The sequence below is a fragment of the Cordyceps fumosorosea genome (genome assembly GCF_001636725.1).
Source record: "Cordyceps fumosorosea ARSEF 2679 chromosome Unknown scaffold_11, whole genome shotgun sequence".
NCBI lineage: Eukaryota > Fungi > Ascomycota > Sordariomycetes > Hypocreales > Cordycipitaceae > Cordyceps > Cordyceps fumosorosea.
This window is the reverse complement of record NW_017387311.1, coordinates 139,917-152,578: the sequence shown is the minus strand read 5'-3', so window position 1 is coordinate 152,578 and position 12,662 is coordinate 139,917. Positions and strand designations below refer to the sequence as shown.

Below are 12,662 nucleotides of genomic sequence, written 5' to 3'. Positions count from 1 at the left end.
ACACATTTGGATTCAGCCCGCTAGCTAGGTACAGTATGTACATACATAGCTTTAGCTGCTGAACCCACTGGGGAGCCCCGCTGAAGCTCAGCAAGGCCCCACTGTCCAAGAGCTCCCCACGATGTCTCGATTCTTCGATCCGCGGCGGCATCATTACGTCATGTATTTTTTTCCACGGACAGCCGTTTCTGGTCGTCCCGTTGACGGGAGTCGCGTCATGGTTTTCGCATACACGGTCGAAGAAGCAAGCGAGGTTAAGAGAGATAGAAAACAACTTTGGACCTTTAAAGAGAAAAAACTTGGATTATTGCAGACGTTAGACAACACCCCGTGTACATGGCTGGGTACCATCCAATAAACAACGACGGCCATCGCACATGCCATGTCACCCAAGTTACAAGTAAGTACCGTCTACAAAGCCACGCCTGCATGCCCTCCTCCATCGTATTATTATCCCATTATGCTAGAGTTTTTTTTCCCTTGGGCCATTCCCGGCTAAGCGCGGTTTCTCGGGGAGCTCGCAAGCAACCACGCCGTTGGGCCAGCCTAGTCTGCACGCAAGGGAAAGCCTGCCGACTTGTTGCCTCCTTCCCTCCCAGCCTACTGTACCTACCTCTATAGTTACTATCTAGTTAGTCTATTATTTTCCGTAGCCAAGGAAGCAAGCAGTGCCTGGCAAACCCCCGATTCTAGCCTTGCATGCCAGCTCCATCCTCCAGCTCTACTTTTCCCCCCTCCCTCTTACATCACACCACTTTCCTCTCCCCTTCTCCTTCACACCACCACAACCCATCCCTCTCCGGTTTCCAATTCAATCAACCACAAAACCAGCCCTTACAAAAAATGTCCAAGTCGCGCATGCCCCTGATCCTCGGCCTCGGCGCCGCCGGTGGTATCGGATACTACCTCTACAGCGCCGGCGGCAACGCCAAGGCCGCCGAGAACAAGTTTGAGAGTACGTTTTTCCCCTTTCTCCTCGCCAACGCGGCACGCTTCGCACTCGACACATCCGCCACCGCGTCGACGGAATGATCAACTCACTCACCTCACCTTCACCAGGCGACCTCCACAAGGCCCGCGCCAACATCAAGTCGGCCATCCCCGGCACCGGCTCCTCCCCCGACGCCGCCGGGAAGCTCCAGAGCGCCGGCTCCGAGGCCGGCGCCAAGCTCGACAAGGCTGTGAGCTTTTCTCCCCAGAGGAAGGGGGGAGGGTGATGGCAATTCGCTAACCTGACAATCGCACAGTGGCAGCAGGCGGATAGGCAGGTCGGTCAGACCCGCGACAACGCCGAGTCGTACGCCAAGGAGGCCAAGGCCGAGGCCCTCAAGGCCGTCGACAAGTTTGACAAGACGGTCGAGGACGGCGCTGCCAAGGCCAAGAGCGGCCTCTCCGGCTGGTTCGGTGGCAAATAATTTGCTACTCCTCGTCAGATTGTTAATGCTCTTGTTACTCACGTTTTTTCCATTTTGTCCATTTTGTCCATCAATGCGTTTACAGCCTTTTCTATAGGAGAAAAAAAAAACGAACAAACACTTTGTACTTAATTACCAACATCATCACGTCCATACCATGCACCGTCTCATGACCAACTTGCGTGAAATCTTCAACATGGCCTGAATTTGGCTACTTACATGTGAACTCCAGATTATTGTTCCCGAGACAGCCGTCTTGGCTGCTGATGTGAAAAGACAAAGAAGGAAATAGAGCTTCCCCCAAACTGGCCGGCTACTATACACAAGACACCCTCCGCCATCCTCCAAGGCCGATTTATTACTCCTGCTCCAGCTCCTGGGCCACCAGCTCGAGAATCTCCTCGACGCTCTTCTTCGCGTTCGCCGGCCTCTTCGCCACCGCCGGCCACACATCACCGTACCGTGGCTCCGCCGCCACGCACCTCGCCACCACCTCCGCGCGCTTCTCCTCCGTCCCGTGCTGCCGCAGGAACCTGTGGTACCACGCCCAGCTGTCCCCCCGCGCGGCGTCCAGCGCCAGCGCGCGCTCGAACCACCCCTGCGCCTTGTCCAGCTTGCGCTCCGCCCAGAACAGCCGCGCCACGCCCACGAACAGCGCCGGGTCGTTGTCCACCTTCTTGACCGCGTCCAGGCACCGCGGCTTGCGCTGCGTGCGCGCCTCCAGGTGGAAGATCTGCTCCACCCGCGGAGCGCGGCACGGCGAGGCGCGCGCGGTCCAGCACGGAGCGCGCCTTGACTTGGAGACCGGCGCGCTCCTCGAGCGAGGCGTAGAGCAGCCACAGCGGGACGGAGCGTGGGGCGGCCTTGACGCCGGCGGCGTAGGCGTCGCGCGCGGCGGGGACGCGGCCCAGGTCCTCCTCGTAGATCTGGCCCTTGAGCATCCACAGCTTGGGCGCGGTGGGGAAGAGCCGCAGCGCCTGGAGGACGAGGTCGAGCGCGGCCTCGGCGCCGGCGGCGGGGTTGGCCGGGTCGGCGTGGACGCGCTCGAAGACGACGCTCTTAGTCCAGACGCGGTCGGTGGGCGCCTGCTCGCGCGCGACGGCCAGCAGCTGCCGCGCGGGCTCGACGTGGCCACTCTCCGACTCGAGCTTGACGGCGGCGAGCCAGATGTCCTCGTTGTTGGGGTTCTGGTGGAAGGCGCGCTTGAGCACGAGGCGTGCGCCGTCGACCTCGCCGCTCTGCCACTTCTCCTTGGCGAGCAGCATCCAGAGGTCCTCGCTGTGCGGGCACGCCTCGACGGCCTTCTCGAGCACCTGCCAGAGCGAGGCGCGGGTGCCGTGTGCGCGCTCCAGGTCGGCCGCCGCCGCCCAGAGCGTCTTGCTGTTGACGAAGACGCGCAGCGCGTACGCGTAGACGGCGCGCGCCGTCTCGTACCGCCCGCGGTTGATGCTGCCGCGCGCGTCCTCGGCCCACGTGTCCTTGCGGTCGTCGTCCTCGTCCAGCCCCCAGCCGAGCGTCTCGCGGATGATGTTCTCGCAGGTGATGGTCGCGCCGTCCGCCTCGCACGCTTCCGCCTCGGCGATCCACTCCTCGCGCTTCGGCATCGCCTGCTCCTTGACAAGCACCTGCACGCCGCGCTTGATCACGTTGACCTTAGCCGCCTGTCCGAGCTGCTCCTGCAGGCGCGCCGCCGCGATCCAGATCTCGTGCGAGGTCGGGCACGCCTTGCGCGCCTTGTTGAGAACCTTTTGCGCGTTCTCCGGCGTCTCGAGGCGCGCCAGCGCGAGCCACAGATCCACCGACAGCGGGATCAGCTCCGTCGCCTTGGCCAGCATCAGCTTCGCGTCGTCGGGGTTCTCCTCCAGGTTGACGGCCTCCTTCCACAGCGCCTCCGACTCGGGGATGTGGTCCAGCGCCTGCCGTATTACGCGCTTCTTGTTGTTGGGGATGTGCTCCAGCCGCATGGCCTCCACCCATAGCCGAACGGACCGGTTGTTGGCCTCGATTGCTCGCCGCGCGATGATCTTGGCGTTATTGCTCTCGTGATTCAGGCGGATATTCTCCAACCACGCGTCCTCGCTCTTCGGACACCGCTCGCAGCCCTGGTCAATCGTCTTGCGCGCGGCTCCAATTTTGCCCGCCAGCTCCTCCAGCCGGGCGGCTGCTATCCAGCCCAGCGCGTTGTTGGGGTTCGTCTTGACCACGGATTGCAGTAGCTCGCGAACGCGGTTGATGTCGCCGACCTGCGTCGCGGACTCCGGCATGACCATGTTGTTGAGACTCGTAATGTAGCCCTGAGGGTCAATACTCGTAGAGCTGCCGTTGCTGGCGTCGCCATTGCCGGATCGCGAAGCCTGTTCTAATCTCGACTTGAGCACCTTGTCTCGCGCAGCGCCAATCTCCGCAAAGTTGGTCATTGTGCCGTCAGAGGTCTCTCTACCATCCGCGCCTGACGACGCACCGCCATCGTCCGTCACCATCGCGCTCATCTCGGTCGAATCGCGCGCCGCAGCCAGAACGCTGTCGGGGACGGCGTAGAATCGCTGTCGCAGCGCCTGCTTGCTTCGTCTGTTCTTGCCCGTCAGGTCACCGACCTCGGGGAGGTTCGCCCAGTCATCGTCGGAGACGGTCGCCAGCGCACGCTTGAGGTCGGTAAACTGCTGCTGAATCTTGGGGTTGTTGCGCTCGTACTCGTCGCGCTCGGCTTCTTCTCGTTCTTCTCGCTGGCGTTTTCGTCGATCCATGCGCTCGTCGACCCATTCCCAAATCTTGTCGGCCTCCTCGTCGTCCTTGTCGTAGAGGCCGCCGGCAAAGAGACCCACCTCGTTGTCCGGGTCCTGGTATCGCTCGTCATCGCCGCCGCCACCTCCACCCTCTTCATCGTCCTTGTCCTTCTTTCCCTTCTCCGGTGCCAATCCGAGCTGCTGGGCACGTTTGGCCAGTGCCTCCTTGATCTGGTCGTCGCTGGGGCCATCGCGCGCAGGGCCGAGATCAGATCTAGTCGTGAAGCCCGTAGCACCGCGACCGAGACCTGCCACGTAGTTTTCGGGAGCCGGCTGGCTGAGAAAGTCGCGTCGAGTCGTCATCGTAGCGCACGTACAGACTCTCTACACACGAAGATGCCGATGTGCGCCAGGTGCGATGGCGCTGAGTGCGCAAATACACAGGAGAAGGAGTAAACAAAGGCGTGGCTGTTGAAGTTGCTGCCTGTGAGAACCTTTTAGGAGCCTACCTATCTATGCATGTACAACGTACATAGTTGGCTGCGCGTGCAAAAGTAGACTCCACAGGCTGCCAAATTGACCAAACGTGGCACAAATTCGCCCCCCCCCCCCGTCTTATCGATAGCCTCCACCAAAAAAAGTTTCCATACCGCCCCTCCATCATCTTCGGGATATCTTCACTCAGCTCTTCGCTGTCCTTGTCGCGTCAGCACCTAACCGATCACATACCCCCAGCATGGCCAAAATCAAGACCCCCAAGCGCGGGGGCGCTTCCAATACCCCTTACGAACGACCGAGCCAGTCCAGCAGCAACGGCAACAGCAAATCCGCCAAGAACAACGTCTTCAAGTTCAACACCAATTTTGGCCAGCACATTCTCAAAAACCCTGGCGTGTCAGACGCCATCGTGGAAAAAGCATACCTCAAGCCTACCGACACGGTGTTGTAAGTATCTATAAGAATTCCTGTATTGATATCACGCTGCCGTGTGGGAAAGTTTCCGGGCTCTCGGTACTACCAAGCTACCTAGGCGGGTTGTCGAGGACTATGATGAGACAAATTCACCTTCAATTACTAACAGTTTCGGGCGGAAAAAAGGGAAGTAGGTCCAGGCACCGGGAACCTGACTGTCCGGATCCTGGAGCGTGCCAAGAAGTGCATCTGCGTCGAGGTCGACCCGCGCATGGCGGCCGAGGTGACGAAGCGCGTGCAGGGCACGCCGGAGCAGCGCAAGCTCGAGGTCCTCCTCGGCGACGTCATCAAGACGGAGCTGCCCGCGTTCGACGTGTGCATCTCCAACACGCCATACCAGATCTCCTCGCCGCTCGTCTTCAAGCTGCTGTCGATGCCGAACCCGCCGCGGACGTCGGTGCTCATGTTTCAGCGCGAGTTCGCCCTGCGCCTGACGGCCCGACCCGGTGACACCCTCTACTGCCGGCTGTCGGTGAACGCGCAGTTCTGGGCGCGCATCACGCACATTATGAAGGTGGGCAAGAACAACTTCCGGCCGCCGCCGCAGGTCGAGTCCTCGGTGGTGCGCATCGAGCCCAAGGTCGGCAAGGACCGCCCCAACGTCAGCTGGGACGAGTGGGACGGCCTGCTGCGCGTCTGCTTCGTGCGCAAGAACAAGACGCTGCGCGCCAGCTGGCTCGGTACCAAGGAGGTGTTGGCCATGGTCGAGCGCAACTACCGCACGTGGTGCGCGATGAACGGCGTTGCCGTCGATGACAGCCTGGTTGAAGACGGCGGCGATGAGGAGGAGGAGGAGGATGTGGCGATGGACGGCGGCGAGGAGGACGGCGGCATGGACGTCGATGGGGATGATGATGATACGCCGGCGTTTTTCAAGGAAGTGGCCGCCGCGAATGCCGCGCCGGCCAAGACAAAGAGCCGGCGCAAGAAGACCAAGGTGGCCGAGCTGGTCAGGGAGAAGATCCGCAAAGTCCTCGAGGACGTGACGGAGCTGGCGGACAAGCGTGCGGGAAAGTGCGACGAGACGGACTTCTTACGGCTACTGTTTGCGTTTAACGAGGAGGGGATTCACTTTTCCTGAGCATCTGGACGATGAGGGCTGGCATTGTGTAGAAGGCTATCTATTTTGGTGACTATTCAAAGGTTGAGCGTTCAGGCGTTATGGGAACACAAAAAGAGCTTTTTTTAATGATTCATTTGATTTCCTCTGTTTATCTACACGATGCGCTACGATAATACAATCAAAATTACTCATCTTTTTAGCAGAGGCCGAGGCAACTGCGAAACCAACAACGCGCATCATTTACTAATTACAAGGACAAAAGATGACAAAGCTGAAAACTCGTCAGTTGCCTTTTAACAATTAGTCTCGAAACATGTGGAGGCACCAGGTGATGGTCGTTATCAATTCGACTGCCGTAAAAACTTTTAACCCTCTTTTTAACGTTATGCCCATTAGTCAATCATAGCTTACTCGGTTGGTGCTGATCGTCATCAGCCCCAGCAGCCGTCGGCGTGCCTCGCAAACCTCGTGTGCTTATCGGCTTTCGGTTTCACCTCATCTCCCGGCCCTTTGTATTAGGCGAGAAGGAGGGGGAAGTCGCTAAAGCCGGCCAAATGACCCGGCCTTTCCCAACGCCCTAAAGGCAGAAAGGAAGCTTCTTCACCCGGCCCCTGGCCCACGCAGAGGACCGCGGCTAACGAGGTCGTCGACCAATGGGCGTATCCGGCCTAACGGCAACCTCCAGCCCCTTGTCCCATTCTGGCATCTGGATCAGCTTCGCAAAAAACGTGTTGCGCTGATCCTGATTGTCCCCGGTGGATTGTGGGGGAGTTGGGGGTCTAGAGGGCGGAGCGAGGTTCTCGCGTTGCAGATTGTCGAAATCAGGAAGGACGACGAGCAAATTACGAGAGGAAAAGACTCCAGCTTCAGTGCTGTCGAAAAGGGAAGGACGACTTGCAATGTCGAAAAAAGGAAGGACGACGGATTGATGATGGAAAAAGGATTCAAGTCGAACAAGGCAGTTGACTTGATGAGCTTCAAAGCCCGAGTATATAAAGAGAGCCCGAAGCAGCTCCCTCTAGCTCAGCAGACACAGATCCAGCCATCTCATCTTGCCATCTATTTATACATACACCTATATATAGCCATTTGTCACTTGTCAAGTCATCATGAAGTACACAGTTGCCGTCCTCAGCGGCCTGAACGCCCTCGCCGCCGCCTCTGGTCACCATTGCGGCACTGTGCCCAATGACAGAGTCCGGGAGATGCACGCCAACTACGCCGCGGCCTCTGCCGAGTCCCGGCTCCTCGGCCTGAGCGACATTACCGCCCGTGCCAATTACGAGATCCAGACCTTCTTCCACATCATCACCGAGGACGACACCGAGAGCGGTGGCAACATCTCCCAGGACACCATCAACAAGCAGGTAAGAAAAGGGCGAGAGACGGCGGTTCTGTCTGCTTCTTTTCCTCCTTTCCCTTCAAACCAGCGTCTTTGCTCATCACTCCGTGTTTCCAGTTTGACTACTTCAACAAGGCCTATTCTGGCACTGGCTTCTCCTTTGTCCTCAACGACACGAAATGGATCAACGAGCCCAGCTGGCGCCAGCTGACCTACGATTCCTCGGAGTCACTTCAAATGAAGGGCAAGCTCCGCCAAGGCGACTATGGAACGCTTAACGTCTACGTGACAACCCTTGACTCTCAAAAGAAGGATAGCACCCTTCTCGGATGGGCGTGAGTTTCTTCTTGTTTTTCTTTCGGTCCCCTTCCTACTTGCTTGCCTTGCGGCCTCCTTTCTTTCCATGCTCCTCCTATTTTGGTCTCCTGCTGACAATGTTTACCCAGCACCTTCCCGGAGAAATCGCCCACTCAGGCCCAGCGCCAGAAGGACGGCGTCGTCATCAACCAAGTCAGCCTCCCCGGCATGTCGCTTTACGGCCGCACCCAGGTCGGCGGCACGCTGGTCCACGAGACCGGCCACTGGCTCAGCCTGCTCCACACTTTCCAGGGCCCCGACAACGCCGCCGACGACGACGAGCTCGCAGGATGCCGCGGTTCCGGCGATGAGATCTACGATACCCCCGCCGAGGGCAGTCCCTCGAGCCGTTGCCCCAAGGTAAGAAACGCCCTTCTTTCTTTTTCCTTGTCTTTGTTCTTTCTGTGTTGGGGTCGTTTGAAACGGAGCCCGCTAACCTGCTCAGGACCGGGATACCTGCACGGGAACCCTTGAATCCAACAACAAGTCGTCGATGCCCGGCCCGGACCCTGTCCACAACTACATGGACTACTCTGATGATTACTGCATGACTGAGTTCACAAAGGGTCAGATGGAGCGTATGCGCCAGACCTGGCCCGATACCCGTGGCAAGTAAGCAAGTAAGCAAGTGACTTATAGGAGCTCCTGGGGTCGGACGCTCTACATGGCCGGGTCAATTTCTACAAAAGCTGGAATTTTTAAAATTATGTCCTGTATTTCTCACATAATATAAACGCTGTCAATATATCCTCCAGCACTTCTCAAACTGCATCCCACTCTTCCTTGCGACCTGGGGAATGGTTAACCTGGACGGTCGATGGTTGGAACATACAAAATGCAACTCAGCTTTCACCAAAACTTTATTCCTCAAGAATAGAAATTAAAGAGTACAAAATGGCTAAAGTTATCATTTAATTGGAAGTAAATTTCGTTGCTATTATTACGGTACACAATGCGCAACTCAGTAGATCTACAAACAGCAGCCACAGTCTGCCCCACCCTCGACGTCGCCTATTTTGCCTTCACTTTTTTGGTCTGCAATTCTGTCGTCCTGCATCATCAACAATTCCTCACGGCCTCTTCAGGCACTGCGATAAGCCATCATTAAGACGTCATTTTTATTCTTTTTCCTTTTCTCGCTTGTCACAGATGAAAGTTATGTGATTGACGTCCAGAGACACGGAGCCGCAGATCGCGACTAGCGCAACACAAACACCACGCCCAACCAAGATGCCTCAAGACCCCAATCTTTACGGGCAGCGGCCCAAGAAGAAGCAGCGAAGAGATGCCACCCTCTCTTCCTCCCTGGAATTTACGGCCCAGCTGACCTCGCTGATGGCATCATCCGGCGCCTCGTCAGGCTCCGCCACCGCCGGCCGCGTCCGCCCCTCCAAGGAGCCCAAGGACGACCTGTTTCGCAGCCACACGGCGCGGAAACGGGAGGCCCAAGCAAGCGCCAAGGACGAGAAGCTTGTCCTCAAGGACGTGGCGGGCACCGAGGAGGAGTCGCGCGAGCTGGCCCGCGTGAGGCGCAACATGGAGTGCAAGGCCCGCCTCTACGCCGCCATGAAGCGCGGCGATTACGTGCCGCAGGACAACGAGGCGGGACCCCTGATCGACTTTGACCGCAAGTGGGCAGAGAATGAAGAAGGCAGGGAGCTGTCTGAGCTAAGTTCGTCGTCCGGTGACGAGCAAGACGGGGACGGCGGCGACGACGAGATCATCGAGTACGAGGACGAGTTTGGCCGTCTGCGGCGCGGCACCCGCGCCGAAAAGGAGCGCATGGAGCGGCGCGCCCGCCGCGGGCTGCTCGGCGCCGAGGAGCTCGACCGCATGTCGGCGCGCCCCGCCGCGCCGAGCAACCTCATCCACGGCGACGCCATCCAGGCCATGGCCTTTGCGCCGGACGACCCGGAGCAGATGGAGGCGCTGGCGCGCAAACGCGACCGCAGCGCGACGCCGCCCGAGATGAAACACTACGACGCGGACAGGGAGGTGCGCACCAAGGGCGTCGGCTTCTACAAGTTCAGCAAGGACGAGGAGGAGCGGCAGCGCGAGATGCGCGAGCTCGAGGCGGAGCGTCGCCAGACGGAGGAGCAGCGCCAGGCGAGGGAGGACCGCAAGGCCGCGCGGCGTCGTGAGATGGAGGACAGGCGCAAGGCGATGGAGGCTAGGAGGGCGACGAAGCAGGCGGACAGCTTCCTAAGCGGGCTGGACGGGTGACAAGTGTGCAGCACGGGCTACTGAGTTAAGACTTTGGAACCTTGTCCTGCTGCTCTGCCAGGGCTAACCATGGACTGGGCTTCAGAGAATTCTAGGCTTTCTTTTAACTCTTTCGGTATGCTTTTCCTTATCCTTGTCCACGGGGTCTTTTGGTCGTTTCCTTCTACCAGTCGCTAATTCTCAACGCCTTAGGTTGACCATGCCTGTCGCAATTTTGTGCCGGAAATCAAAGGCCATCTAGACAGTCACTTTTGCCTGAGCTTACCGGGTTTCTCCACAAGTTTCCTTCTGTTTGTCATACTTTGCCTTTTTGCTTCACGGCCAACAAGGGCAAGTAGGGGAAAAAATCCAACACGCGACCAACACGCGACTACATCGTCGTCGTTCCCCGAGCGGGCCAGCGACGAGACCAGCACTACCAGCGGGACTGTCATGATCAACTCTTTACGTGATTTACAATTATAAAGTTGTGGGATAACTTTATAGCCGGAGCAAGTAAGTTGGTTGCCTGAACTCAGTTGGAAACCTTCCAGACGGTACTGAGGCTTCACGACTCTTCCTTTGTTGCCAACTAGCTTAACCGCCAAAGTTTATTTATTTATTATTTTATTGTTATTATTGTCCAAAATGAAGGGTAGTTGGTGTCCTGCTTCCGACTTTCCGTGTTGCACTTCACTCCTTCGTCACTCCTCGTGATAGCAGGGCCTGTTGAGCAACGCAAGACCCTACGACAACTCGACAACTCGACAACTCTTGCGTCCTTTGTTGCCTCCTTGCCACAACCTTCCTACGTCAACACGTTCTTTGCACCCTCTAGAAAAGTCGCGATGGCTCGCTTCTTCCAACGCCGGCGCAAGCAGGTTTCGTCCATGGAGGAGCCTGCCGCCCCCAGCGACGAGGAGCCCATCCAGTCGACCCTGTCCTCTGCCACTGACGAGGATTCCTTCCTGTGGACCTGGAGCCTGTCATCTGCCACTGACGAGGAGTTCATCCAGCCGACCCCGTCCTCCGCCAGCCACGAGTTCTCGTTTCCAGAGCGACAGAAGCGCCCGAGCCGTCTGCGCCGGTCCCTGCACAAACTCTGGACACGGGTAGTCACTCGCCTGCGCGGTGCCGCCCGCCCCGAGACGCCGCCGCCGCCGCCGCCGTCGCCGCTCCAGGCGTCGACGCGGGAAGCACGGATGACGACAGAGTCGTTCCAAAGGCTCCGGGAAATCATGCCGGTCTGTGTGGTCCAGGTCAGCGACGCGGGCTACCGACCCAGCGATCCTGGTGACCCCGGCTACTACACACATCGGCCCACTGCCGCGCCCCTACCCCTGTGGTCCCGGCCGAGGCCACCGGCGCCGGCCCCGGCCCCGACGTCGCCCTCGAACTCCTTCTACGGGCACCTTCGCGCCTCGCAGTCCGCATCTGACCATGACGGCTTCAGCATAGTCAGCAGCATCAGCGACAACGGCTACTTCTCCGTCGCTATGCCGGGCACCCCGCTTGAGCCCGAGAACCGCGCCTCGTTCTACCCCAGCGACGAGGAGGCGGAGGAGTCGCCAGCCGTGAGTGGACCGTCGACCTTCTACAGCCACGACTACGCCTCACGGTCCGTGTCGGACTATAACGGCCCTAGCATCGTTAGCAGTATTGATAATAGTAGTATCCTCCCCGCCGCTCGGCAGGCCACCCCGTTCGATCCCCAGAACAATCCCTTTCTCTACTTTAATGCCGAGGAGGAGGAGTCGCCAGCTATGAACGGACCATCGACGGACGCGTACGCGCAGGACCTTGCTGGCGTCGGCGGCTTCTACGGGCACGACTACGCCTCGCGGCCCGTATCGGACTATGGCGGCCCCAACCTCGCCAGGAGCATCAGCAACAATAGCATCCTCTCCACCGTCCGGCCAAGCACCCCGGTCGAGCGCGAGAACCGTGCCTGTTTCAACCCCGGCGAGAGCAGACCGTCGATGGACCCGCACGCGCAGTACCTCGCCGGCGTCGGCGGCTCCTACGAGCACGACTGCGCCTCGCGGTCCGTGTCGGATTATGACGGCCCCAGCCTCGTCAGCAGCAACAACACCATCCGCTCGACCCTCCGGCCGGCTACCCCGGGCGCGCCCGAGGGCCGTGGTTGGTTTTACTGCCGGGAGAGCGGAGCGCCGACGGACGCGCGCGCGCACGACCTCCCGCCGCTGGAGCGCCAGCGCTCTGCGTCCATCCCCACGATACCCATGCTCGCCCAGACTTACCGCCTGCCGAATGGCGGCTCGCCGGCGGCGACAGCGACTCTTGAGTTGTACGACCCGTTTGATGAGAGCGCTGGTCCCGGGGCTATTCCCCTGTGCGATCTGCACCATCCGATTCCCGTTCGCGGTCGTAGGGGCCCATGGATCAAGTTCCTGCCTGGATACATGCACCCTGTGTAAGCGGATAGCTGCAAGGCGGATGTATTACTGTGTTTATTTTTCTTTACTCTCTTCTGGTTGGGTTTCGATTTCGGTAGATGCCTTGTTACGTGGGAGATGCAACTACTACAGGGAAACATGGATGCCAGTTCCCCCCCCCCCCCCCCCCAC

At 59.0% G+C, this 12,662-nt stretch overlaps 6 protein-coding genes across 6 annotated transcripts; 5 read left to right on the top strand and 1 right to left on the bottom strand.

Annotated features, from left to right (window-relative positions):
• Positions 1-843: 843 nt before the first annotated feature.
• ISF_04836 (hypothetical protein) lies at positions 844-1,415 on the top strand (the record flags this gene model as incomplete). Its single annotated transcript, XM_018848441.1, has 3 exons — positions 844-955; positions 1,060-1,181; positions 1,248-1,415. 3 exons carry the CDS (start codon positions 844-846, stop codon positions 1,413-1,415), a joined length of 402 nt encoding a protein of 133 aa, XP_018704167.1.
• Positions 1,416-1,867: 452 nt separating this feature from the next.
• ISF_04835 (pre-mRNA splicing factor) lies at positions 1,868-4,501 on the bottom strand (the record flags this gene model as incomplete). The annotated part of the gene is made up of 1 exon (XM_018848440.1): positions 1,868-4,501. One exon carries the CDS (start codon positions 4,499-4,501, stop codon positions 1,868-1,870), a length of 2,634 nt encoding a protein of 877 aa, XP_018704166.1.
• A 373-nt stretch (positions 4,502-4,874) lies between these two features.
• On the top strand, positions 4,875-6,191 carry ISF_04834 (dimethyladenosine transferase; the record flags this gene model as incomplete). Its single annotated transcript, XM_018848439.1, has 2 exons — positions 4,875-5,083; positions 5,237-6,191. The coding sequence occupies 2 exons, from the start codon at positions 4,875-4,877 to the stop codon at positions 6,189-6,191; spliced, it is 1,164 nt and encodes a 387-aa protein (XP_018704165.1).
• Positions 6,192-7,282: 1,091 nt separating this feature from the next.
• ISF_04833 (metalloprotease MEP1-like protein) lies at positions 7,283-8,488 on the top strand (the record flags this gene model as incomplete). The annotated part of the gene is made up of 4 exons (XM_018848438.1): positions 7,283-7,540; positions 7,633-7,850; positions 7,962-8,232; positions 8,318-8,488. 4 exons carry the CDS (start codon positions 7,283-7,285, stop codon positions 8,486-8,488), a joined length of 918 nt encoding a protein of 305 aa, XP_018704164.1.
• A 614-nt stretch (positions 8,489-9,102) lies between these two features.
• Positions 9,103-10,095, top strand: ISF_04832 (hypothetical protein; the record flags this gene model as incomplete). The annotated part of the gene is made up of 1 exon (XM_018848437.1): positions 9,103-10,095. One exon carries the CDS (start codon positions 9,103-9,105, stop codon positions 10,093-10,095), a length of 993 nt encoding a protein of 330 aa, XP_018704163.1.
• An 827-nt stretch (positions 10,096-10,922) lies between these two features.
• ISF_04831 (hypothetical protein) lies at positions 10,923-12,512 on the top strand (the record flags this gene model as incomplete). The annotated part of the gene is made up of 1 exon (XM_018848436.1): positions 10,923-12,512. The coding sequence occupies one exon, from the start codon at positions 10,923-10,925 to the stop codon at positions 12,510-12,512; it is 1,590 nt and encodes a 529-aa protein (XP_018704162.1).
• Positions 12,513-12,662: the final 150 nt, after the last annotated feature.